The sequence below is a fragment of the Lampetra planeri genome, chromosome 22 (assembly GCF_965212315.1).
Source record: "Lampetra planeri chromosome 22, kcLamPlan1.2.h2, whole genome shotgun sequence".
Classification (NCBI taxonomy): domain Eukaryota; kingdom Metazoa; phylum Chordata; class Hyperoartia; order Petromyzontiformes; family Petromyzontidae; genus Lampetra; species Lampetra planeri.
The window spans coordinates 1,194,219-1,222,130 of record NC_136128.1 but is presented as its reverse complement, the minus strand read 5'-3'; the positions used below and the strand labels follow the sequence as shown (position 1 = coordinate 1,222,130).

The window sequence follows — 27,912 nt, the reverse complement described above, 5'->3', positions numbered from 1 at the left end:
GAGGAGGCTCGTGAAGGACGCGTTTGGTGGTAGTCGCCCTACACCAACACAACAGAGAGTAGAGGATCGACGCTCAAAACTAGTAGAGAGGCCGTTCATCTGCCAGCCATCTCAGTCGACTCATGGCACCTGGGTCTCTCCCGTGACCTCCTGCCAGCGAGCCTTGGGCGCTCCACGTGGCCTCAAACTCCGGCCATTCCCGCAGCGGCTTTCGGGTATCCATCGAACAAAGACGGTCACTGCATCACGCGCTTTCAGATGCGCTTCTGCGGCCGTCTGGAAAGCTCTTCCTTCCTATATTAGGAAGCTACTGGAGTTATGCACTTTTACATCTAGATGGAAATCTCATTTCTTTAGAACTGCTTTTTGTGTTTAGATTGCTGTCCTTCCTCCGCACCTCCGATTAGCACCGTTGGCTACGTACGGTACGAAAGAAGTTCAACATCCGTACAACTTGTACCTAGCCTAGCGTTGTGGTGACGTCGCTGCCACTTAGGGACGAACGGCGGCTGTCATTGCAAAGAATATACATTGAAGAGCTATGCTAATTGGAAATTGGAACTTCCTGTAAGGCGCAATAGAGCAATTACTCATCGGCACAGCACAAGACGAGAAAATAATGCCAGAGGCCACCCAACTCCCGAACGTGGCCTCAACAATGCCCCCAAACATCGTCTGCTTGGAGAATAGTTGACTCAGACTATACTCCTGTCGACGAGGCAGCCTTCCTCTCAAAACACCACAATGGGTTCAGGCCTCTGTACTCTCTGGGGGCCGGCCTGCGAGAGACCGTGTGTCGTTGAGTGACCTTCATCGGAGGCAGAGCCACCAAGCGAGGACGTGCCGACTGCAGCCAGAGCAGGGAGCTACTCCAATAGGTTTTGGCCGGCCAACTCAACGAGGTACAGAGCGCAGAGTCCGCTCGGCACACCTGAGTGTATTCATTCGTTCACGAGTGCATTTACGACGCGCGCAATTTGAACGTTAAAGGGCCGAGGCGCAGAAGATCGCTGAGATTCCGACAGAAGGGGACGCCGCCGCCTCAGGGAGAGCGCAGTCAGGGAGTCCATTGCAGGCGACAGAGACGCCGCCACATTTGCCTCGTCTGGTTCAAGATCTGGGCTTGTCGAAGAGGACGAGGAAGCCACTTGCGGCAAAGATCGGAGATTGCGAGACGGACGATGAGACGGCGGAGGCGACGCAGGCGGCTGGGGCCAGCGTGCGTGCTCTTCGAGGGCGGTGGCACAACGCGGGCGGAGTGAGACGACACCGGTGACCATCACCCCGGCGGTGTAAAGACACCGCCCGCCCGAGCGAGAGAGGTGTGGAAGACAATGTTCGAGACGTCTTTGTTCTTAAACGAGGTATCTAAATATCCCAGTAGTAACATCCTGACGGAGATGACGTAAGCCCATGACCAGGCCACCTACGATGCGCCCATCTCATTGGGCAGCTAAGCAGGTTCAGCCTGGATCGTGCTTGGGTGCGTGACCTCCGTGCACAAGCAGGTTGGCACAGGGCTCAGTGGGAAATAGAGGGCTGCAATATCCGCTGCTGTACTCAACGTATATGCCCCCCGCCTTCACCAACCTGCCACTGACCAGCGTGCTGAAGTATGGTCAAATAACTCCCACAACCCGCAAGTTCTGCGGAGGCCATCGCACAACAGTGGAGTTACAAAAAAAAAGAAACTGCTGCACATGGACATAGACACAACATCCCGACATCAGTGGAGAAAGCATCGACAAAACATCTTCATCTCATACGCAGTGCGTACGTCCAGAGTTAAAAGCAAGAAAACAGCTGGTGTAGAGGTTCTTCTGAAACGGACAATCGGCAATGGTCCACCTGATTTCCTGCTCACTGAGCATTGAGGCATTGACGTTCCTCTGCTGTTTACAGATCTAAGCCAGTGGTTGAAATTCTACATTCCTACGGCGCAAGTGAGTCTCTAGGACGACTCCTGTTTTCACTGCTCAGAGTGGTGCTCATTTGATCGACGCCAGACTCGAACTCGCAAGCCTTCCGAGTGCGAACCACTCGCTCTACCGCTGAGGCAGCAGGCCATTAAACAGCGATCTGCAAAGCCACATTCAGACAAATATGATCGTGTGAAGAGAGCAATGCTTCTGGAGTGTATTTGTAGGTTGGCAAAAGCCTGCAGAGAAGTACATTTACCACTGACAGACGTTCCAAAGATGTTTGAAGAGATCAGTGTCGTGGGAAAGGTGTGAGAGCATAGTTGTTATTAAGGCGCTAAAGATGAAAACAACTTTGAAGTGGTGGAGTCGCTCAGAGGTTAGAGCGCTGAGCCGGCTCTGCCGAGATCCTGGTTTCGAATCTGTGTTTCAGCCACTGTCTGTGATGAAACTGGGTTCTCAAGTGCAACGAGTTGATGGTCTGAACCCAGATATCAATGACCGCACAAACATATCATCGCATTCGATTTGGTTTCACACAACTTCACTCGGCTCTGAGAATTGAACAATATTGGTTTCACTCATGCGGAGAAAACCTCAGATGGAGGTGGCCATGCTCAGTGTAACTCAAATGATCACTTTTCTACTCCAGGAAACAAGACTCATTTAAGCAAATATCAGCTCAAACTCGAAATCGTAACAAACGTAGCGGGCGAATTCACAAATTAATCTCATCTACGTCTCTAGTTACGTCTACATTTATTAAACTATATATTTTTTTATTTTATCAGGTAAGGCCCACTGAGCTCTATAGCTCTTTTTCAGAAGCGACCTGGTCACAAATGATAGCTCAAAGAAGTGGCTTATTTGGAAATATATAGCAGCCAAATACTCAGGCGTCAGGGTCCGGATCGAACCCACGACCTTCTGCATACCAGGCGAGGTAGTTGACTCTTGCCACCGTGGTGCCCATACCTGAGCGACCATCACGCCAGGCGCGACCCCGAGCCGCTCTTCTTCGGAGCGACGCTGGATCGGAGCCTGGGGCTCACGGAGCCGTCATTTGGCTGGGCCGGCTCAGTGCGATGCGGGGTACTGGGGCCCCAACACCACACACGGCCAGCACTCGCCCGTGAGTTTCAATTTAACATTCAGGATTTGTAACATGCTGAGACATCGTTCACCCTCACCACTGAGAATCATTCAGCCAGAACCAGCAGCAACAATTGCCCAGGGGGAGGGGGGGGGGCAGCATAACATTCAAAACGGAAATTAATCTTTCTGTGCTGTGGCAAGCCACGCGATAGCGACCTCGACGCTCATGGGCAGGGAGTTTCGCGAATGTCTGTGATCCAACCATCGCTGCCGAAACAGTTCTGTATCACAGGCGTGCATAGGCACCATTGACACGGGAGTCCTCCAAATACCGGGCGGCGAATGCAGCGGTGGGGGCACCCGGTACATCGGCCACGCCGCCAATCCGCCACCGAAGCTGCAGCGACGAAGTTTCACGCAACACACACCTCGCGCAGAACCCACCGCTATTGTGCACATGCAGCCAACCATCAGCAGTTCCTGAAGTGCCGTTTGATGCCTCTTGTTTTAAGTCACCGTCCAAATAAACCTCGGCAAAATGAAGCTTCGGTGATGCAGTGACAGACAAGTGTGGACAGATGATAATTGTTTTTTACCCTTTAATCTGGCAACAAAACTGACACCTTTTTTACAAGGAGTCATGTTTGCATAGACCACAATACCTGCAGTCATAATGCAAACAAAAACATAACTGATAAAAAAAAAGTGTCAGTTTTGTTGCCAGATAAAAGGGTAAAAAAACAATGATCATATTTTTTACTGGCAAATGAGGTTCCAAAAGTGTGGACAGGTTTCGCTCCAATTAGGATTAATCAGAAACACATGGCCACGAATGCTGTGGTTTCTGTGCATATGCGCAATGGCTGTGCATCTTACAAGTTCGTGTCCTGGTTTGAAACCTGTTTTGTTGCTTATATCCCAAACCTATCAACCCCTTATCAGTGCCAACTTATTACAGACCAATTTAGACCTCATTGGTCACCCCGTGCCCTTACACATCTCAACGTGCATCCTACAAAGTCCCATCACAAGCGAAACACACAAATAGACAAAACAAATGTGGCCGTATTGAAACGGCTGTCACACCGTATGGACCTAAAAACTCAATTTCCCTGTACTAGAATACGGGTAGACCGTATGGGTCGAGAGGTATGAGACATCGCAAAGACGTTCATGATTCAATGCTGAGCCCGCCTCTGCGTGAGCCTCCTGCGCCCCCTACTGCACATGCAGCGAACTGCGTGGCCTGCGGTGCTGAGGAGTTGGCCCAAGGGGATGACCCAGATCACAACATTCAGTAAAATGTCAAGTTGCAGCCACAATGTATTGCCAACGCAGATCCTAAGTAATAAAGTGTCCTTGTGGAGAATATAAGTAATGAGGCTTCTGATTTTGTCCATAATAAACGTCGTTTGGGTCATATCGCGTAACCTTTATTTTGGTCGCGAAAGCCGACGTGTTAAACTGAATATTGGTGTTGTGTATTCCAGTTTTGCAGAGAACCAGGGCTCATACATGAGCCAAGATCCTTGCCTATGAACTCCTGGCAGGTCACCAGAATTGGTTCAACTCAACCTGACTGCTGATGAGACACCGAATTTCCAAACTGGTCCAAATTTTGTGTTGAACCAATGCTGTTGACGTCACGCACTCGCAAACAGTTCTCACTGATGAGAGGTGTAAAATAAGTGTATGTGGAGGTGTATTGTCTGTTTATTTAGTTCCTATGTCATTTAAGATACTCAATTACTTTTCAATCCCAGTTTGCTACGGGTGCATTTAAAACGAAGTACAGGCCAAGGCGCAGCCCTGCAAGTGCCCGTTCACGCCACTGCTGGCGGACGGGCCCCCACGAGGCAGCTCAATACCCTGATAGAAAATATGTTGGACAACTTTGACACGCTGGCCAGATGTCTTGGAAGGGGTGCGAGTATCCATACGAACACACCACTTGATGCAACCTGACAATCGACTGTGGTGGACACATTTACACGACTGGGTGGAGAGTGGCAACAGGGGGGTGGGGGGGGGTAAGCTCCAGACAAACGATTTTATCCGATCTTTTCAACACTTTTTAGTCGCCCTCACCTATCCTGAATCTATCAATTCCTGGATCCACCAATTATGGATCCACCATATTTCCAACGACTTCACTGTTAATGGGGCTTAAGATGAGGCCATATACAGAGGTCAACGCTGATCAAGACAACAAACCCCAGCTGTTCAAGCGAACTAATGCCGTTAACTTCAACAGAGAAAGGTTACGAAAGTGAGAATAGTAGCGACGGTGGCCAGGATAGTAGCAATGACGGTGAAGATTGTAGTGATGCTGGTGCTGAGAATGTTAGGAGCGGCGGTGGTGATGACAGCAGTGATGGTTAATTCACATCGATTTTCCATTGTAATCTTCACAGCTATCTTCACCACACCACCACAGTTCATAATAGATGTTTAGGTTAGGCCATGGAATGATCTGATGTGTAATAAAGACCATCCGACACAGCAACATTGTCAAGTACACAAGCTTTAATCGTGACAACTGTCAGTTTCCGCTCACACCGCTAAGAGCAATTCTCACATCCAAATCAAGCAGCATTACATTTGAAATTACATTGAACATCATCAGAGGACCCAGGAAGTCACAATGAGTCCAGAAATTCGACAGACTTACTTTTGTAAATTGGACATTTGTGGCACCCCATTCAAACACAACTCTGAATGGTTATCATCAATTACTGTTTAATCAAGTATTCCAATTTTAATATTAATCAAGTCGTAACAAAAATGCTCCTGAAAACGATTATGCAAAAATTTCAGCAATGCTCCTTTGAAATAATCAACGTTTGGAAAATGTCTCATCACACACAATGGTGTAGTTCTTCTCGGCTACGCCGTGCAGCTCTCTGATGTGGTTTCGGGTCACACCGCATCGCGTGTTTTTTGGCACAACTTCCGACGTGCAGGAACTGAAGATGCCCTGAAACGTCGCACAACTTTAAAACACACAAGAGAGCTATTCGACCGTGTATGCACAACTCCACTTTTCAGTCGACATGGTTTGTTGAAAAGGAGAGTGATAATGATCGCCGCAGTTGTCACTGTTTAAGGAATCCCGCACGCTCCAGCTCCAGTCTCGCCGGGATCAAGAAGGATTCTGGAGAGCGATTGAGCAGTGGAGCACGTGGCGGACCCAGGGGCAGCCCCGACACGAGCGACATCACCACCTTGTTTTCTGCCACTCCAAAGCCTTGAAATCGCAAGCGGAGACGGCATGTCACACGAGACCCAGGTCAATCTTGTGGATAAAACACTGTCCCCCGGTTAAATAAAATAAGAAAATAAAACATTTCCAGCGACTCATGGATTACTGAGGGTGAGACAAAAAGTCATGAGCCATACGACGTCTAGACAGTAAACTTCAGCAGCTTGGGATTGTGCCAACATTTGCTTGGATAAAGTCTCAATACACAAAAGTTCCTCCATCCATCACACGTGCATCACATTCTCATAAACAACAATAGACCCAACAGGACGGGCCTGAAATCACTCTGGTTCTAAACTGTTGCCAGGAGCCTGCACTTTTATCTGGCCACTATTCACTTTTTGCTTGACCTGGTAAAATATAAATAGTAGCAGTATAGTCGTAGTCGGTGACGTGACCTTGTGTTTAATGAGACATGTGCGGCTCTTTCTGCCAATCCACTGCTGGATGACGGTCTCTCCAAGCTGCGCTTGTCGTGAGGGCTACTTGGCCATACGTTACCACCGCTGGTAAGTGTCGGTTGGTAAAGGCGGTCTGAGTGCAGAATTACAGCACCAAGGACTTTGCTGTACTGCCCTCTGCTGCCCACATCGTAGTCTCGCAAATAGCAAAGCAACATGGACTCGGCGCCGCAATAGATTTTTACCATCTTGGGTCAGTGGTGGCAATGTTCCGGGATGCCACACCGGCACTTCTCAGGTGATCAAACCACGTGGGTACCGGCACTCAACACAACGGTTCCTGTTCCTACTCCATGATGCCTCCGCAGAGGGGAGGCAGCAGAGACCATGGGCTGCTGCAGGACAAACAGGTTCCAAAGCGCGTCTCATGCTTCTACACTTACACTTCGACCACTGGTAATGACCAACAGTGGCAGGTATAGGAAATGTCATTAGTCATGCAACTCTTAGAAGACGCCTGGCCATTGTGGAAGAGTAGGCTGAAAACCCTCGCTAGAGGGGCACTCTAGAGCTCCCTTGAGGGGAGGCCCTTCCAACAGGTAACTTGAGCAAGACATTGCAAGGCTGCACCTGTACCTCTCTGCAGGACATCATTATCTCTTGTCAATATTGTTCATCTTCTTAACAGTGATATAATAAATAAATAAATAAACTGACCAAATGTGAAGAGTTTCTTCAGCAGCTCTTGTGCGGTAAACTGCAATGAACATTGGATCGAGAAAAACAAAAGATGGTGAATAAGCCTGAGTATTGGAGACTTATATGTTGGGAAAGTCACCAAAACATCTCATGGCTTAAACAAAGTACACTTTTGAGTATCGAAGTGGAACCAATGAGTTATGCAAACATAAAAACAGGGTATCCAATAAAGTTATGACACAAAAACTGCCCATAATTGGCAGTGTGAGCCAGGCCGATGAAGCCTCACACACGTGCACACTTGACGGAATGAAGGTTTGTGTTGAACGAATTCCATCTCTCTAAACCTCCACAGAAGAACGACTGAGGCCCGGTTCCACGATCGAGGTATTTGATAAAGACATCGTGTCCACCGTTTAACCCGACAAGTTTTAAAACTTAGCAAATCTAGCTGTGACGATCCCACCTGATGACGGAGACTTGTGTTGCCTCCGAAACGTCGTGATTTATTATTTTATTTCTATTATTACTTTTAGTAATTTTCATTTTATTTTTTACCTACGTGACTTTACCGAAAAAAAAAACAACCTAAGAGTATAAGTTTTAAAACCCCACGTGGAAGGAAAACATTGAGCAGCAATGTGACTCTGGCTTTACCTGGTGCTTGCGAGCGTCTTCCAGTTTCCCGCTATCCAGAGCCTCGATGATCGAGTTGTTGAGTTTTCCCATGTAGTTGTAAGTACTGTCAAGAAGGAACAAACACAATTCAGAGTTGATAATGGCGTTTGATACAATACTTTGCGATGCATTTGACCTGGAAACATATCGACGTTTCTGCATATTTAAAGCAAACTGCAACACCCAAAACATGTTGGTCTTACTCGATTGCATTATGTTAATTAACACACACATGCAGCAAAACCTTTTGAAGCCGGACTGGAGTAAGCTGAAAAATTTGAAGCAAGCAAGAAAAGCTTACCGAAAATATGTACAGTATGTGCAGTCCTCTGATATTATAGAAGACTGCAGAGATTGGGCAATTGTTGATGCCAGCTCACTCTGCCTGTGGTTCTTCAGCGATTGTGAGATGCAATTTGCATGAATGACGATGCTATTTCAAACTAAACATTCATATTAGAAGGCTACGAAAACAATATAACGTAACATGTTGTTGCTGTTGAGCTACAAATCAACATTTCAAAAAGCAGCATCAACAACAAATAGTCAAGTTTAGACTTCTTCTACAAGTCTTCCATGGAGGTTGCTTGCAATGCAAGTTCAAAGACGCACGCTACGAAAACTGCTGCAGCTCCCGGATGTGGATTGCAAAACAAAATGAACAGACTTTAGAAAGAGATGGCACACACCTGCCAACTGCTCCATGCGTTCCCAAGACCAAAGCGGAAAGGAGTTGCTGGGGTTTAGGAACAAATAAGTGACATCACAAACTGGGGTTAAACATCTCAGGAGGAGCAAATTTCACAAGGGACATTTCTTAAACTTAAGATTTCATTGCCTCCCGAAAGGCCTCATCATCGAGAGTGATCTTTTCAATAACATCTGGAAACTCAGCAGTGTTGAAGAAGACTGAATGCTGATGAAACCCAGAAAGTAGAAACCAGCATAGAATTATCTTGCTTAGGCAAATGTTGCTGGATATTGGTCTGGAAAAAAAATTAGCCAATGGACTAAAAACATACCTTGAAATTCATGATTTGTTTAATGATTTCAGCAACATTGCCTTAAAACAAGCAAACTCTGGACCCGTTTCAACACACAGTGTCTGATCAACAAACTGGGCAACTACCAATCTTACAGACAAGGACCCTCTCTTTACACTATGGGGATTAGTTCGATGTAAATATAATAACTCAAAAAAATAATCAGCCCCGTTGTGGAGAATAGAATTGACCATGTCTCCTTCACATATCTGTCTCCCCATTATTCGATATTATTACACAACTCATCAGTCGCACGGGCTTCCGTGAGTTTAAAATTTTAGCAACATTTCTTAAACACAAGCAAACTCTGGACCAACGTCAATGTATGTAGAAATTCTTTCGCACCGTACGTGGCCAACCGTGCTAATCGAAAGTAATGAGACACATACAGTGTCGCCTCTCATCCTGTTATCATCTTATCCACGACTCCGGTTATAAGTCATTATTATCAGGCCCCATGGTGCAGTGCAGTCTTCAACTCTTTTCACTATCGCTCTGGCCTCTCTAATTGTTCTGTGAAAAGTTGCCTATTATATCTTTCCACTTAAGGCCAAAGTGTTGCTGACGAACGTGTTAAGTCTTTTTGTAAATGGTGGATTACTTCCTGTGGCCCACGTTTATTTTCAGGTAAGAGACATTACCTAGAAGTGGTCATGAATAAGAGGATTCGCGAGACCAATGCTCCTGCTATCCACATGCAAGACAACGTGCGAGAGACGCCTCCGAGTGTAAGTATTGTGCAACAGGACTATGAGGTTCACACGCTAGGTCCCCGTCATGCCACTTACTTCAGATCAGTTCCTTTCCGTGCTCATTCCTTCCTGCTTACGTACGAATTGGGCCCTTGGCGTCTCTCGTGCTTTACAGAACTTGTTAAGAGTATCGTCTATGTTACGTTACAATGGGAGAACATTTTTCATTGTGACGATAAACTTAAACTAAGCGTGCGATGGTCACTCACCTCGTCTTTGGCATAATAGAACGACAGTTCACGTCCATAGCGGCTGATGCAACAACCAAGTTCAAGCAAATCCAAGCTACAAAACTTCACTCCAGCAAAGGTTGGGATTTTCTCGCGAATTCCATCACATAACTCGTACATGGACACTGGGCACAACAAAACAGGTGCGTGGCGGAACATACTGAGAGCCACGCTGAGGCAGTGTGATGAAGTGTGGCTGAGGAGGCATTGAACCAGCAGTGCATTGAAAAAGGGATGTAAATGATTAACTTTTTTATAATTATGGCTAGACAAGGGAAGATCTGATAAGGAAAGTTTACTATGAGCTGTCCCTAATGCAATGCAGTGGATTGGTAATGAGTGTGACACATTCTATTCACCCACTGGTACGTGACCAATTTCCACAAAACTGACCGCAACAGAATTTTGTGGGAGGTTGTTTTGAGTAAATGTAATAATACATAAATGAACGCAACTTTACATTCTTAAACAACAAACTTCTGTTGCTGTCAGTTTGAATAGGTGCCCATTGACAGCTCTTGCAACTACTACTCTATCAAATGGGAAGTTGTGTATGTGTGAATTTCAAAACTCCTGTCCATGCATGTGTGTGCATGTGCCATTAAATTGTTAAGTGCATTAAAACTTTTACATGCGAGTATTGTCAGGTGCAAGTGATGTGCATGTACATTATATATTGTGTCTGCAAGTAATATATTTGTGTTGTGTAACATGTCCAATGATCATGTTTATTGACTACATATCACAAATATCACAGCTCCGTTAGTATTCAATGTTTAACGCTGCTTCGTCATAATGCAGCTTTGATGTTATGCAACGTGTTGTAAAATAGTCAATGAAATATACTTAGCAGCTGTTGAAAATATTTACCATTCACTCCGGTGAACTCTGGAATGTGGTAATAAAGGCAAGGAATTTTAGGCGCTGCAGCTGCTACTTCCCGTATGAAATTTACAATTGCATCTGCAAAGAGATGAATACGAGTCAGACAATCCACACAAATAAAATATTGAGCAAGGCGACAACATCATGCAGCACAGACTATGACAACAATGAATGCATAATGATGCAAATCATCTGTAATTATATTTACATAACAATGTAATGGCTTTTAACTTCAAAGAAATGCATTGCATCAAACACTCCAGAGGAAGCGATGATCGGCTGAGTTCACACAACAACACGAATGTGAACTCGCAGGAGATTTTTTTTATTTTTACCATTTTAACTTTACCAGGTAAGGCCCACTGAGATCTTTAGCTCTTTCTCAGAAGCGACCTGGCCACAAACGATCACTCAACGAATTGGCTTATCACGTGCAAATTTATAGCAGCCAAATATTTTAATCTACAACAAGCCACTTACTGCAGCTGAGGCACCTGGACAGAAAACCAAAGTCTCAATGAAAACCCATGTCAGCGTGGCGAAACCACTCAAGAGTGCGCACAGATTCATTGACCAGGTTTTCTGTGCTGTCATCTTCTGGTCACCTTGGAATGCTGTAAGTTTGTAAGTTTCACAAATTGAAATGATCCACGAACCTTTGCTTTCAAAGCACGGTGAACTTTTATGCTCCCACGTCTACGGTGACCGCCTTCACCAACCCACACACTGACCAGCGCGGTGAAATATGGTCACGTAAGCCCCACGACCCGCACGCCGTGGGGAGGCCTTCATCCAGAAGTGCCAGGGCTGCACGTGTGCATGTGCCATGTGCAGCGGAAGTGACGTTACCAAGTGACAATGGCTTGAAGTAGTTTGGAGCCATCAAGGCGATGGCAGTGGCACCAGCATCTTGGGCATGTTTCGCCTTGGAGAGAACAACAGCGGACGTTAACCTAACACTTGCACCAAAGTAATTTCAGTTCAGTGTTACACATTTAAATGAATTAAAGATTTTATTTTATAAAAACATCATTATTCTAATGCTCATTCTCATTGCTGCAGTCCATTTAAAATATGTTAATTATTTTAACACTTTCCACCTGACGTTGAAAGCATTAATTAAATAGCTCTGCCCACCTGCCTGCCCGTCTACAACGATGTGTGCAATAACTGACGCGTGGATGATCCAATGTCAATCAGATACCAATATAAGTTGTGTTACAATCTTATAAAAAATCCAGGATATCCATTTTTCAGTGACGTCACAAACTTCGCGACATCAGTGACACACCTCTCCTGGTGACGTAATCTTGTGGTATTGACACAGGGTTTCAATCTCCTCTATTCTCACACAAATCAAGTCATGACAATTGTATTTTTGTTGACATACTTGGAGCCTTTCTGGCACGAATCTGCCACTCAAAGCGCCACTCCAGAATTGGCCTTCTGTAAAAAGAAGTGATCTCTTTCCGGTCGATAAAACCTTCGCCTTCAGAAGGATGTCTGTTTCTACAAGTAACATTTCTTCTCTTATGGAAGATGGCATGCACACCAGAAGCCACGTGATTATGATTTTCCTTCATGTTTTTGTTTTTTAAATTTTTTTTTGACAAACTGATATGTCTCAGAACCTGCAGGTCATGTGTTGTTGATTCAAACCCAAGCAAGCTGGCATCTGTTAGTCATACCTAACAGCCAGTGCAGAGATTATATAGATAAGCTGCAGGTGTAAATACATCTTCATGTTACTCACCAGTTGCTGGGCTTCCGTAATTGCATTTGCTCCAACGTGTATAATGACATGAGTCAATCTGAAATTTGAAACAAGTAGATGTGGGGTTGTTGAACTTTGTAAAAATAAACGCGAAATAGAAACATGCATGGCTACAAAACATGTGTGATTAAACATTTGGCTATTGAGTATGAGAGGAATCTGGAGTGACATTAAATCTCAGATTTGTGGACTACACGTACAGCACTTTTGTCAATCCACTGCTGGATGAGGGTCTCTCCACACAATGCGGGTTGGCGAAGGTGGTGAGTACCGATGTCAGCTACGAGATGTACAGTATAACCTATGCTTTGGTTGAACTTTCCTGTGCTAAACCGCACACAGCAAAGCCCCACCACCGCCTATGATAACCTGGTGTGGGTGGCTGTCACCCATCCAAGCACTGTGCAGGTTCAATCCTGATAAAGTTCCAATAATCCGACTGGACCAAGCCTCCCAAAACGCTCCCGATCTTAAAACCCCGTGCAAATGAGGGTATTTATTTGGTGCGTTGTTTATTTTAATGTCAGTGGTGCTGTTCCATTTGTGTAAATTACTGTCATCAGGACTAAACATTGTTTTATTTAAGCTTTGGTTTGTGAGAGCTTGTATGATTGCATCGATTCCCACAGAGTCAAAAAGCCATTTCATACTCCACGAAGGCGTAGTACAATGGTAATTGTGGAGGTGACGCGTTTCTGTAAAAGCTATCGACGGCCACATTAGAAGTCGTTTTCTGAACGTAGATGGGAGAAACAGAAGTACGAATAATCTCAGATTGGCTGATGACAATCATTTTGACAGCCCATGGAGCCGAACTACAAAACACGATAGAAGAGCTTGAAAGAGAAGGCTGTTGAGTGCGGCTCAAGATATATATGAGCAAAATAACAGTCATGTACAAGTTCATTAAACATCTGGAGATATCTGTCAGTGGGACACAACTGAAAAACACATCGCAGTATGTACGCCTCAGGCAGAACAAGATGAAATTGTTAAATAAATAGGCAAACGACAGCAGGGTGGAGTGCTTTTGGGAAAACCGAACTTGAAAAGCAACATACCAGAGCCGAAAGGAAAAAGCTTTAATCAGTGTACATCACCTGCTCTGCTAAGGCAGAGGGATCAAAGACAAAGATCCCCCGTGAAACCTTAACAGACTGTTAGGGTGAGTGCTGTTAGCGAGCACCTCCAAAGGCTGACACAGCACATGAGGGGGTGGGTGGCCAACACCACGCCCGGCCACCTTTGTCGCCCTAGTGGCGATGTTTACACACTGCACCAAGTACTTATTTGAGGCCGAGTCGACCTAGGGGAGGCCCAGGACCCGGCCGTGAGTAGGAATCGAACTCGGGGCCCCGGGCTTGTAGCGCAGCGTAGCGCTACGCATCACACACATTGACAATGTAACAGAACGCAACACAAAATCTGAGAAGTGCAAAGAGAGAGAAGCATGGAGAAGTGCATGCATGGAATTATACCGAGAGATAAGAATAGATGGATTAAATTACTTGGACAATTTTAAAACATTGTTTTTATAGTCAATTCAAAAGCGAGCTTGGGCAAGACATGTCGCAAGAAGAGAGATGATGGCCGGCAGTCCAGACTAATGACAGAGTGGCAGTCAAAGGAGGCAACACGCCTGAGACCGTGTCCACCGGGGAGATGGAACGATGCAATAAACTCATGCGCAGATGCTAAAGAGACCGAATATCCGAAGACTGTGCGCGACTGCAATCGATTGGGAAGGCCTTCATACAGATGGAATAAGGGCGATGTGTCTACAGTGGTGATGGATATATCAGCAGCTTGATACCAGTGGCAGGCAGCGGAACCCTGATGAATTAGGGGGGGGATTGCCTAAATAGGTGGATTCGCTCTTTTTTCCGAGGCAGCATAAAGTAGTTATACAGGGTGTTTCAAAAGATGGACCCAATTTCAAAGCAGTATATTTCACGATGGCAACATGTGGATCAATGCCAAAACGCCGTTGAAACGCACGCTTCTTTGCAATTACGGATTCAGTTTTGCTGAACTGCAGAACGCAAAACGCCTTGTGTTGTGGGGTGACCATCTTGCAAATGACTGACGCTAGGGGCTGTTTGTGCACTGGGAGAGGCATCTTGCAGTAATCATTTGAAACTCTATGCCCCGCCCTTTCATGGGCGGTTCGTGTTTGCAGAGATATAGCGATTTCAAATCGGGTCCATCTTGTTGAAGCACCCTGTAGTTCCCAGTCATCTGTCCATGCTCCCACACAAACCACGTGGCCACCATGACCATGGGAACCACCCAAGCCACCAGGACCACCAGGACCACTGGGGCGGCGGCCATCAGGAGAACCGCTTTTACCAGAATGGCGACCAGGACTATCACCATCATCAATCAAAACTTCAGTGTGGGTAAGAGGATGAATTTTCAGCCACGTCAGTGTCAGTCGTCCAAGCTGTGCGAAATACAGATACTCATGTGAATATTTGCATGGACAATAAGGAGAGCTGCCACATTTAAACTAAACTATTTTTAAACTAAACTATTGTTTTTATTTTACCAAGGTAAGGCTCACGGTGCTGTGTAGCTCTTTTTCAGAAGCGACCGGACTACAAATGATAGCTCAACGAAGTGGCTCATGTCGAAATTTACAGCAGCCAAATACTCTAAACATCAATTTTGGTCGCAGATAATGGCTGTTTGATGAAAAGGAGTTTTACTGCAGTATGCATTTTATTGTTAACACTATCTCGTTTACTAAAGAAAGCCTCACTGAATCTCCAGAATCTTTTAGGAGGGTCCTGCCAAGTTTTTACAGTTGGGGGCGATGTTGCCATGTGAAATCCTAGTAATATTTTTCTCGTGAATTTTGCACCATTGATATGCATGGCAAATATCAGTTACATTGCACGTTTGTATGTGATCGCAAGACCTGAGTAAATTCATGAACTGTGACGAGGATATATTAGAGGCACATTGAGCGCAATGTATAGCCATGTCACATTGCAAATGTCAATATTGTGTTTTTAGTGTAATTGAAGCCCTTCACATTCATGACTCACTTGTTCTTTCCTTGTTTAATCCATTCTTCAGTCAACAGCTTCCTCTCAGCCACAGTCAGCGAGGGCCCTTCCCCCGTGGTCCCATTCACTACCAATAAACATTTTCTATTAGTTATCAAGGCAATGATTCAAAATAGAATTTACAATTATGATGGGTTCACATTTAGTAGATATCCACATTCCGTTAGATTACAGCTGGGAACACATTAGATCAATTCCAATAGAAAAGGAACACATGCGCAATAATAAGCACAGCCAAGCTTAAAATCTTGATGTAATAATATCGATACTTTGTCAATCCACTGGTAGATGAGGACCACGCTGGTCAATGTGTGTATGTCCAACTTCTTTGTCACCGTAAGTAGCCAAATGTGCTCAATGAAGGTGTGGGGGAATGACAACAAACTAAACACAGAAGCAAGTCTAAAGAAATTAGTTTTCAATCTAGATTTATAAGTGCATAGCTCCAGTGACATCCTGATATCGGAAGGAAGAGCATTCCAGACAGCCGCAGAAGCGCATCTGAAAGCACGCGATGCAGTGGCTCTTTTTGTCTGAGGGTTAGCCAAAAGCTGCTGTGAGGATGACCGGAGTTCACGTGATGGTTTATGCTCCTTGACAAGATCAGCATGGTATTGTGGTTCATTTGTGGCAAGCACTTTGTGTGTAATGAGTATAACCTTATAATGTATTTGTTGGCAACCGGAAGCAGCTCGGCGAGCACTGGACGGACATGGTCGGATCTTCCAGTACCCGTCACGATATGTGCCAGGGAATTTTGTACACGCTGCAACTTGGTAATGTTTTTGCCAGACGTGCTGTCGAGTAGCAATAATCGAGCCTTGACGATACCACACGCCACTGTGTTGGCTACGTCGTGACTCAAAAGTGGTCGAAAGTGCCATAGAGCCATGACATGAACATTGCCAATCGGTCAACGTGGGATGATGAAAACATGGTGCATAAACATGGCAGCATAAAGGTACACAAACATATATTTATATTGCTGCATTGTGCCCTTCCATGTCGACCACGTTGGGCCACAAGTCCTCGGACAATTTGATTGTACATAGAGGCACCCAGCCACCCACTATCCAGGCTCAATTCTCATCAAATTCGTAAAAAATACTCTAAGCCCTAAACGGAAAAGTATATAATAGGCAATGTTTTCGGGCAATGGCTCGTCTTCCGAGCAAATAAGAGGCCAGAGAAATCTCTATCCCTGTGCTCTGGCCTCTCTATATGTGCTATGAAGGGCCATTGTCCAAAATATCACCTATGAAATACTTTTTATATTAAGGCAGTGTTATTCAAAAATGCGTCGCGTTATTAGTTATAATTTGCCCTTGTGCACCATTGCCAACGCAGCAGCATCAACACATAGGTTGTTTATTGGTGACGGTTCGATTCTGCTTAGCTTCCCAGACCTGACGAGGACAGGTACACTCTGGGTGATTTAGTCATAGGTTCCTGGGACACAGCTCGTTGAGAACATTTATCTTGACTTCATCAAATAGGCTTCTCTACAAGTGCCTTAGAGAGATTTCTTGAAGATGTATTTGTACCTAATTGCACAGGCTGTTTGAGAAATTACTGAAATTATATTTAACATTTTAACACATTCACAGGAGGTCCATGTTTTGTTCCATTTCATAGTAGGTACTGTCCCAGTTGAAAAGGTTATTATTTAGGCACACTGGCAAAGCTGCTTTTCATTATTAGCAGTCATCAAAAAGCACTAACCAGCTCTCGTGTTCTTATTCAGTTAAAACCCTAGGTATACATACTGTGGTGTTTTTCCAGTGGTCCTCAACAAGTGACGAACAGCTAGCACTGAAACCCACTTGTAAATATAAATATATATTGTATTCACCAGGTTAAATCACAAACTTAATAACCTGCCCATGGAGAACTAAGAGTTAACTGTGTCTGGCTTGTTGCATGCACTTGGTTGGTTATCATCGTAATGGGCAAATTTGACCCAATAAACATACGAGAAGTAATTTGGTATTTGTTTAAAACAATCTGGTCATTGCACGGTTTCAAAAATAACATTTTAAATTAAACGATGTTTATTTGTAGTGATGTTGTGGCCAATGGCATTGGTAAGTTGAACGTTTTTTTATCGGTTGGGTTTGGGAGGTTTCTAATCATTAACACATCAGGGGAAGCAGAGAGAGCTTGACAAACGTAACAATTCCAGTGCTCACAATAAGGAGCCTAACGGATATCCTTACGGAGTCGTGGCCACTGTAGTCATGTGGTTCGATGGATTCACGAAAAGGTTAATGGACAGATGCCTGTTTTTTAATCTTCACTGCAGACGTTGGCCCATGCTACAAAGAATATATCACCGTTAATACCAAGGAAGAAGGTGATGACACTGATGAAACATGCTTATACTGGTAGGAACGAAGTGGACCAGACCACCAATAGATTAATGTGTCCATCCGTCCGTGTATCAACATCGCCCCCTACTGCAAACACTTGGCATGACCCTGTCCGACAAGATGGCCGCCCGCTCCCCCAGCGATCTGTGAACTAAACAAGATGGCCGTCGCTTCCGGCGCCTCACGGCGAAACTTTAAACTTCGCTTCAAATTTACTTTACTGAAACGCAGCACGTTTTTTTAACACAGATACATTTATTAACACAGAGACGAGATACATTTACTCGCCTTATTTGTGCACGAAAAGCACGGCGCGAGGCCTAGTGCGGCAGGCTTCACGAGGCCTAGTGCGGCAGGCTTTGCGAGGCCTACTGCGGAAAAGGCATCGCGAGGCCTACTGCAAAGAAGGCTTCGCGAGGCCTACTACAGGGAAGGCTTCGCGAGGCCTACTGCAGAGAAGGCTTCGCGAGGCCTAGTGCGGCAGGCTTCGCGAGGCCTACTGCAGAGAAGGCATCGTGAGGCCTACTGCAGAGAAGGCTTCGCAAGGCCTACTGCAGAGAAGGCTTTGCGAGGCCTACTGCAGGGAAGGCTTCGCGAGGTCTAGTGCAGAAGGCTTCGCTAGGTCTACTGCAGAGAAGGCTTCGCGAGGCCTAGTGCAGCAGGCTTCGCGAGGCCTAGTGCGGCAGGCTTCGCGAGGCCTACTGCAGAGAAGGCATCGCGAAGCCTACTGCAGAGAAGGCATCGCGAGGCCTACTGCAGAGAAGGCTTCGCGAGGCCTACTGCAGAGGCTTCGCGAGGCCTAGTGCTGAAGGCTTCGCTAAGTCTACTGCAGAGAAGGCTTCGCGAGGCCTAGTGCAGCAGGCTTCGCGAGGCCTAGTGCGGCAGGCTTCGCGAGGCCTAGTGCGGGAGGCTTCACAAGGCCTAGTGCAGAAGGTGGTGGTGGGGGGTGGTGGTGGTGGGGAGTGGTGGTGAGGGGTGGTGGGGGGGTGGTGAGGACTGGTGGGAGGGGTGGTGTTGAGGGTGGTGTTGGGGGGTGTTGGGGGGGGGGGGGCTGTCAACTGGTGTAGGAGGCAGTGCACTTCTCTGCTTCAATTTTGTTGCGATTTATTATCTGCACACAAACAAAACCACCGAGAAGTAAGACGCGCCACCCAGCCCTGCCCCCCCCCGCCCTCTCCCCCCACCAATATTTTAGTGATATTATAATTAAAAACAATGATGCAGCACCACCGCTTTTACATTAGTAAGGAAATCACAGCAAGATGAGTTTTTTGCACACTACGGGCAACACATTTTCTCCAGTCACTGCCTTAAACCCGTTCAGTCGACCGAGTGGAACAACAGAATAGGCGGCTAAATACGGACTGAGTGGCACATAGAACACATTCCTGCGGAGGGAGCTGGTAGGAACGTCGGGTTGCTCGGTCAATGGCCAGGGTCAACGGCGGCGTGGTGTATTCCGCAAATATGCCCGACTGTGAGGGCGGGCACAAGCCGGCGTGAGTAGGTTAAACGTTGAGTTTTATAAGGACACCACGGGGTGACCAGCCCCTCCCCACCCAGCCCCTCCCCACCCAGCCCGGTCGATATCCCTGTACCGGTACTAAGTATTATTCCTACCAGCCCACCCCGCAGGGTCCTGTTTGCCTAAATAACATCAGATGGTTATAATCAAGCACATCACCATACATTCTCATTACCAAGTCACCCGGTATGTGCCCGATCTTGTGAAATCTCAGAAGCTAAGCCAGTTTGAGCTTGGATAGTGCCTGGATGGGTGACCACCAAGCATAACAGGCGCTGTGGACTGCTGTGGGGGTACGTTGTCAGCATAGGTCAGTGCAACCAATTTCATTGTTGTACGGTGTTATACTACAACACCTTCACCAATCCCACATCGATCAGGGTGGTGAAGTATGGTGCAATAACCCCCACAATCCGCAGTGTGGGGAGGCCCTCATGCAGCAGTGGATTGCCAAAAACACCATAAATATATTCCCATACAATTGTCAAACATGGCAATGCTCTGTTTTGAAAACATTATTAGCGAAAACTTAATTTAAACAGTTGGAAATATTGTTCAGGATGCAATGACTTTCCTGTTAATTTTGTAATTATCGTAACTTCAATGTTAGAGGAGTTAACTCACAAAAAATGCTTTTCACGCCTTGTTCATGCACCAGATAGTCCACGTATCCCGCAATCACGGGCAGGTTCACTTCCCTGTGGGAGATAAATACTTGAGTCCTCTATTCACAGAGAAAGGACACTCATTCCGTTCAGGATCAACCGATATCAATTGAGCCAAAACATTTTTTGAGAATGACTGACAACTCTCATCCTCCAGGGCCTAGATGAGAGTATTATTCAAGTATACAGTATTTTCTGGTGGGCCACAAAATTAATACCACATGGTGGTGGATCACGTAATGTGGATATATATTTTTATATTAATTTCACTAAATTTATACGGTTTTTGCTGTTTATTTCAAAATCCGATTTTATTTTAAATGGTTTTGTTTCTGCTGTAGTGTGTGGCCCATGGAAAATCATGGCGTTGTCACTGGGAAGTTAATGAGAGGGCCCAAAACGTTTTAAAATAATATATGCACAATAACTGAAATATGATAGATCTATTACCAGGCTACTTCGGGGGGACGGGGGCACTGGATTTTCAAAAACGATGGATAATCACATCATTATTTTAAATAGATGATTTTTGCACATTCTTGCATAACATGTTTTAGGTGTTGTGTATGTTTTTTTTCGTGTTTTAGATTTGTTTCTGTATGAAATGGGCATACATAAGCGTACAAATAGAAAAAAAAGTCTCCTACTCTAAAAAGATCCTGTATTACTGTACCATACTTACCACTCCCATCTTGAAGACTGCGCGGGTTGATGTACGTACTATAGTCTTGTTACAACAAGTTTGACGATCGCTAGACTGATGCGAGCGCCAAATAACACTACTTTAGTTATTAGTCTTGAAAAATGTATATAGTGCAGTATTTTCATTGTTTAAGTTGTTGTATGTAGTGTATAATCTACTGTGTATTATTTGCCACTGAAATAAATGCTAACTGCTTTTTTTGTCACGCACATGGTGCCGATCGCTGGACTGGTATAGTCTGTGGAGCGGCTTTGCCAGATCGGCCCGGGACCGCCGAATCATGTTGGAAGCCGGATAATCGATTATATATCAACTGTGATACAATTTTCCCCGTAGTTGTGTTATCAGCGTCATGCAATTCGACAAAGAATTCATGATAAATATCAGTGAGACCCTCCATGTTCGAAAGAACGGCCAAAGAACGTGGATATTATAGGGCTACCTCTGAGATCCCTTATGTTGTCCTTTTCCAGTCGGGGGGCAGCACTATCCCAGCCGTTCCATCACCGAATAATGTTCGTCGTCACATCGCAGGCAAATGAAGAGTTTTAGTTCTCAAATTAAGCGCGGAACAAAATGTAACGTGACGATTGTGTTAAGTCATTGGTGACTGGGCTGGGACCATCAACTCAATACACTTGAGAACCTGGTTGCATCACAGGAGATTATATGTAATAAAGCATTAATAACATGGTAAATCACTTCATGTTTTGTCAGTGTGCGATGAGAACCGTGTATAGCAGTGTGCATCTGCCAGTCATCCTAGTCAGTCAACTCATGGCACCTGGGTCTGTCCTGTGACCTCCTGCCAGCGAGCGTTTGACACTTCACGTGGCCTTAACGTGCACTTAGCCTGGCACAATCACCGTGATGACGTCACCGCCACTTAGTGGCGAATGGCGGTTGTTGTAGCAGTTGGCGTATGTGTCATACTTCGTCTATAACAATGGACCACGTGGATGAACGCAATTGCTTGTGTGAACATGTGAATGCACTGCATCGTATGCAGTGTGCACGGGACAATACCCCTGCTCTGTCAAAGGAGTGAACGGAGCCGCGATCAATCCCTTCAAGTTCAGTGGTTCCATCGTAGCCTGAAAAACACCAACGAGCACAAACAGCATCCCTTGCGTTGAAAAGGCGAGGATGAGCTCTCGTAGAGATGAACAGTTCCCATTGCCAAATGAAAAATCCACGTGTAAGCTAAACAGTATCAATTACTGACAACTCTCGCACTCTCCTTACTCACTACCCTCACTCACCCTCTCACTACACTCGCTCTCATACTCGCCACCCTCACACTCTTCACTATTAACTCCTCGCTACCCTTACTCACTTCACTCTCCTCACCACTCACGAATCCTCTCATCAGCACTTCCTCACTTACGCTCACTCACCCGCTCCTTACTCAAACTCACTCAACCCTCCCTCCCTCACCACGTCTCTCACCCTCTCCGCCCTCAAATACAAAGATCCCCCTTATAAGCTTAACAGGCTGTAGGAAGTAAGCACCTATTAAGGCCGGAACAACACACATGCGAGGTAGGTGGCCAGCACCACACCCGGCCGCCTTTGTCTCCCTAGTGGCGAAGCTTACACACTGCACCAGGTACTGATTTGAGGCCGAGTCGACCTAGGGGAGGCCCAGGACTGGTTCAGACAATTCTCACTGGTGTTACACCCACCCACCGCCCCCTTTCCACCCATACTCACTCTCTCACACTCACCACCCTCTCTCATGCACACTCCCTCACCACCCTCCCTCACCACCATCCCTCAACCCCCTCTCACCCACTCTCACTCTCCCTCACCCACACTCACTCTCCCTCACCACCCTCCTCTCACTCTCCCTCACCATCTCTCACTCACCCTCACCACCCTCTCAACTCTCCCTCACCACCACTCTCTCTCTCCCTCACCCTCACTCACCACCCTCTCACCCTCACCCACTCTCCCTCACCACACTCACCACCCTCACCCACTCTCCCTCACCACACTCACCACCCACACCCACTCTCCCTCACCCTCACCACCCTCACCGCTCTCACTCTCGCCGCGCGCTCCTCACCCGAGTTGCTGGAGTCCTGAGAACGGCCGCGGTCACGTGACTCATAAGGCGCCCGAGCGCGTGATCACGGTCACGTGACGCCCGGCCGCGTCCAAGCCCTCCCCTCGCTGTGACGCCACCCACATCTGGCAGGTCCCGTTGAAGATCTCGCAATGCTCGATTTGAAAGGAGCTTCACCACGCGTGACATACGGCTGTCGAGCAGACATTAAATAATGATTCACGCATATTTTTTTTTTAACTCATACTTTCCAATCAAAGATTTATCTAAAGACACAATTGTACATTTCTGGGTTATTTTCCCACACTACACTAAGTGGCACGTCGGCTTTCGCGACCAATATCATCCATAATAGAGGTTTTTTTTGGGTTAGATCACGTCAATATAAATGTGTTGTTAAAACTACCACAGCAAATTAGTAAGGTATGTCACGTAAACAGAACAAGCCAATTCGTTACTAGTACAGCACACTGGTGTGTTGGAGAGCAAATCCACAACATTTACAATCTGAGTACGACGTTTCATCAGTAATTACAACTAGCATTATCAGGTGGACGTACAGCAAAAACTGTACAGCGAAAATTTCACGATAAAAAATACATCTTGGATATGTCCTTTTATGAGCTTAAACACCGTTTTCAGAGGTGAAGCTAATCCAGAAGCACCGTATTCGGAGTCGAAGCAGACGATCCAGAAGCATCGTCCAGAGTTGAAGCAGACAATCTCGGAACCAGTCTTTGGAAACCTGCTGACTTGTTGCAGACATCCTGAGAACGATTGTTTAAGGGCGCTTTATACATTTAAATGATTACCCTCGTCTTCGGAGCTGAAACATTGTCGTCGGAACCGAAGTAGACAATCCAGGAACCAGAAGCCAGCTGAGTTGTTGCAGACATCCTTGGCTTTGATATATATATGTATTATTACCCCCCTCAAGGTGGTATCAAACGAGTGTACAAACACGTTCAAAGATAACATCAGGTAAAGCAATGAGGAAGGAGTGAGTCTTGCAATCTGTCTTGAAACAACTTGTGAAAATGAGCTTTAAAGCTAATCGGATTCCTCCGATGTAGATAAATATTCTGATTTAGAACTCGGAGCACACGAGACTACAGCAGACGATGCATTCCAGGCTCCATAATAAGTGAGCCCCAGGATTTCAAGTAAAACTCGACTTACCTTGCGACAACGAACGAGAGTAACCGTGTGTAGCGAGTCCTAGGGTTAGATCCCGACCCTGATGCCTGTGTAGTGGTGATACGCGCTGGGTGTATATGTCGTGTGCCAGCGCGTATGTACGGGTGTGTGTGTGGTGACGCGCGCTGACGGGGAGGAGCAGGCGTCAGTGCGCGGGTGGGGGTAGTGCTGCGGATTGGCTGTGTGCCGGTGACGCGCCCAGAGGGAGTGATCGGGTAGCAGCGCGGTGTGATTGGTCGGGGAGTGGAAACACGCGCTGAGCGGAACCGGATCGTAGGGATAGCGCGTGGGGATTGGGTAACTGAGGAGCGGTGCCGACGTTGAGGTCCGCATCCGCTCCGTCTCCCGGGAAGAAGGGGTATATAAGGTGATGCACAGAGGAGCAGGGGGGGAAGTGGAACCATCTAAGAATGAAGACGAAGGTGCAGAGATAGAGCCCGGAGAGGAGAGTAATGGAGAGTAGAGAAGAGTAAGGTATAAGTGTGTAGCCAGCGAGAGAGAACGGTCTACACGAGCTGAGTAATGTATAGTGTGTAGCCAGCGAGAGAGAACGGTCTACACGAGCTGAGTAATGTATAGTGTGTAGCCAGCGAGAGAGAACGGTCTACACGAGCTGAGTAATGTATAGTGTGTAGCCAGCGAGAGAGAACGGTCTACACGAGCTGAGTAATGTATAGTGTGTAGCCAGCGAGAGAGAACGGTCTACACGAGCCGAGTATGCATACGGTGTAGCCAGCGAGAGAGGAAGGTCTACACGAGCCGAGTATGCATATGGTGTAGCCAGAGAGAGAGATGCAAAGTCTACACGAGGCGAGTGGAGAGTGTAGCAGAGGCGCAGAGTCTACACGAGGCGAGAGAGGAGTGTAGCCGAGGCGCGGAGTCTACACGAGGCACAGAGAGCCGGCAGCACAGAATCCAGAGTCAAGAGAAGCGCATTGTGAAGAAGAGAGGCCACGCGTTGTATTGTTACGAGTCAAGATTTAATAAAAGAAGTGTGTTCCCGTCAAGGAGTTTCCTGCCGTCATTTTCCAATACTTCATCTGGCGTCAGAAGTGAAACGGGCTTCCAAGTATGGAGACGAGGAAGACCCGTAGGACCCACGGGATTGACCGCGAGGAAGACCTGGACGACTCGGGGCCGCTGGTGGCGGGGGGTGAGGAAGAGGACTTGCCCACGCTGCAGGGTCCGTCGACGGCGCCGGCCGAGCGACCGGGGACAGACGCCGGGCTTCGTGAGGCGCACTCCCGACTGGCGGAGCTGCTGCTCGCCGCCGCGTCCATCTTGGCGGAGATCAGCTCGTCGGGAGGAGCGGGGACGGTGGGGGACATTTTACAAGGTCGCCCCGCAGATTCCCGCCAAAACGAATGGGGGATTCCCGCCATTGCGCCTGGGCCTACTTTTGGCGGGAACGGCGAGCGCCACGTGGTGGTGGGTTCCCAAGCGCGCGCATCGACGTCATCAGCGCGCGAGGGGGTCCGCCATCTTACGTCTGCTGCTGGAGCCGCCATCTTAGACACCGACGGACAGGCGGAGAGGAACCACGAGGCGGATGACTTCATTTTTCAGCAGCGCCTGCCCACGTTGTCAGCCTTCAAGGCGGAAGGCGGAGACTGGGGCCAATTTCAGCGAAGGTTTTTGGCCCATCAAGAGATGTCAGCGTGGTCCGATGCTACGGCGCTGCGGGCATTGCCCGCCATGCTGGACGACGATGCGCTCGCGGCCTTCAGGGCTGCACGGAAGTCGGACCGCTCCACGCTGAAGGATGCGCTGGGGTTGTTGGCCAGGGTCTACGGGCCTCCCTCTACGTGCCGCCATCAGTTCTACGCAAGACGGAAAGCGGCCACGGAGACCGCGCTGGCCTATCGCACGGCGTTGCTGGCTCTTGCTGATGCTGCGTTCCCTCGGATGGACGAGGAGGGCCAAGACGCGATGGTTTTGGAGCAGCTGCTCAAGTTGGCGCAGGACCTGGGGGTCCCTATCAACACAGCTGACGAGATTGATATTTCTTCTTTGAGAGTCGCCACGAGTATTCAAGCGCACGAGGCCCTACAACGGAAGCAAGGCGTTGGTTGCAACGCTGCTGTCGTCGCAGCCCCGGGTTTGGTGGTCGCCGAACCCCAAGTCGTCAGCCCACGAGAGGAGGCGTTCGCCACGGGACGACCAGGGGACTGGAGGCGGGGGGCCCGGTCGCCTCTGCGATCGGGCCGAAAGTCGGAGCAACCAAGATCTACTCCGACCCTCGTCACGTGCTATAACTGCGGCCTCCGGGGCCACGTGGCGTCCGGGTGCCGCGCTCCGCGGCAGCGCGCCATGGGAGCTCGGCTGGACGACGACCGAGAGCCCAAGTCATCTCTACAATCCCCGGCAAGTCGCGGCACCTCACACGCTCGGCCTGTTTATTCGGCACACATGGGACGCCGCGTTGCGGCGGAGGAGGGCCGGTTAAGGTTCGGGGATTCGGTTCGGCGAGGGGGGTTCGGCCGGGACCAGGGAGACATTGAATGGGCGGAATTGGGGCATAGAATTGTGGCTGCTTCGGCGGGTTCGTCCGTTGTTACGGGATCTATTGATGGGGTTGAGATTAGGGTGTTAGTGGACACGGGGGCATCGGCAACTATTATATCGGACCTCATTTATAATATTCTTCCGGTCCAATGTCGTCCGCTGCTTCCAGTGGATGTGCCATTTTACGCCGCTAATGGGGGATCGTTGGGCATTATCGGTCAGGTTAGGGCGTCCATTTGCATTGGAGATATCAAATTGTCGGGACCCGTTTTCGTTTCGTCTTCTTTGGCAGTTCCGTGTCTTTTGGGCACTGACTTTTTGGCTAAAATGCCCATTAAAATTCTTATCGATCAACGATGCATTGAACTGCCATCGGGTCGCCGGATTTCATTTTTGACGGGCCCTACTGACATTCGGACGGCGTGCGCTACGATACAAGCGGTGGCGACGCAGACAGTGCAAGTGCCCCCGGGTTCACAGATGTTGATTCCCCTCCGGTTGCGGAAACCATGGGTGAGGGAGGCTTCGGGACAGAGTATGCTTTTGGGTCCTTCTAACAAGGCTGTCGGGGGTCTTGATTTATCGGTGGCTCACACTTTGGTGCGGGCTGACAGGGATCCGTTTGTGATGGTTTTGAACGCGGGGTCGCGACCAGCTGTCATTCCGCAGGGCACCGTGCTGGCTCACGCGGCGCAGGTCCCTGGGGATGATGGGTTGGTTGCGCAGGTGGGCTCGAGCCCCGCGCGGAACGTTGAGCCAAGGGAAGACCTTGAGTGGGTCCATTCGTTATGTGCCGCCTCGGACGATTTGTCGGCGGCGCAGTTGGGTGCGCTGCGCGAGTTGCTCATTGAATTCTCTGATGTATTCAGTAAACATAAGTATGACATTGGGTGCACGGATTTGTTGCACCATCACATTGAAACGGGCGATGCGGCGCCGGTCAGGCTAAATCCCTTCCGACTGAGTCCCGTGGAGAAGGAACATGTTCAGTCGGCTGTTAACGATATGCTAGAAGCCGATATTATTTCGCCCTCCTCTAGCCCGTGGGGAGCGCCTATTGTGCTGGTTAAG

The 27,912-nt window shown here is 47.5% G+C and overlaps 1 protein-coding gene across 2 annotated transcripts; it reads right to left on the bottom strand.

Moving 5' to 3' along the window:
- Nucleotides 1-5,520: 5,520 nt before the first annotated feature.
- On the bottom strand, nucleotides 5,521-23,259 carry LOC144724921 (N-acetylneuraminate lyase-like). 2 transcript variants are annotated; one of them, XM_078604229.1, is made up of 12 exons: nucleotides 23,140-23,259; nucleotides 22,098-22,165; nucleotides 20,328-20,401; nucleotides 15,789-15,876; nucleotides 12,718-12,775; nucleotides 11,814-11,889; nucleotides 10,950-11,042; nucleotides 10,059-10,204; nucleotides 8,744-8,790; nucleotides 8,034-8,118; nucleotides 7,395-7,434; nucleotides 5,521-6,261 (listed from the first exon to the last, which is right to left on the bottom strand). In XM_078604229.1, exons 1-12 carry the CDS (start codon nucleotides 23,182-23,184, stop codon nucleotides 6,110-6,112), a joined length of 972 nt encoding a protein of 323 aa, XP_078460355.1. In that variant the 5' UTR covers nucleotides 23,185-23,259; the 3' UTR covers nucleotides 5,521-6,109. The 2 variants fall into 2 exon arrangements, with proteins under 2 accessions (XP_078460355.1, XP_078460353.1); XM_078604227.1 differs by having other exon boundaries at nucleotides 23,111-23,179.
- Nucleotides 23,260-27,912: the final 4,653 nt, after the last annotated feature.

Bases quoted from the DNA above. Each gene is read 5' to 3' on its own strand.
- LOC144724921 (XM_078604229.1), bottom strand. From the start codon at position 23,184: ATGAGTCACGTGACCGCGGCCGTTCTCAGGACTCCAGCAACTCGG. The intron at 22,166-23,139 runs GTGAGGAGCGCG...GGTGTTTTTCAG, and splicing joins TCAGGACTCCAGCAACTCGG to GCTACGATGGAACCACTGAA. The intron at 8,119-8,743 runs GTGTGTGCCATC...CCTTCTTGACAG, and splicing joins ACGCATGGAGCAGTTGGCAG to TACTTACAACTACATGGGAA.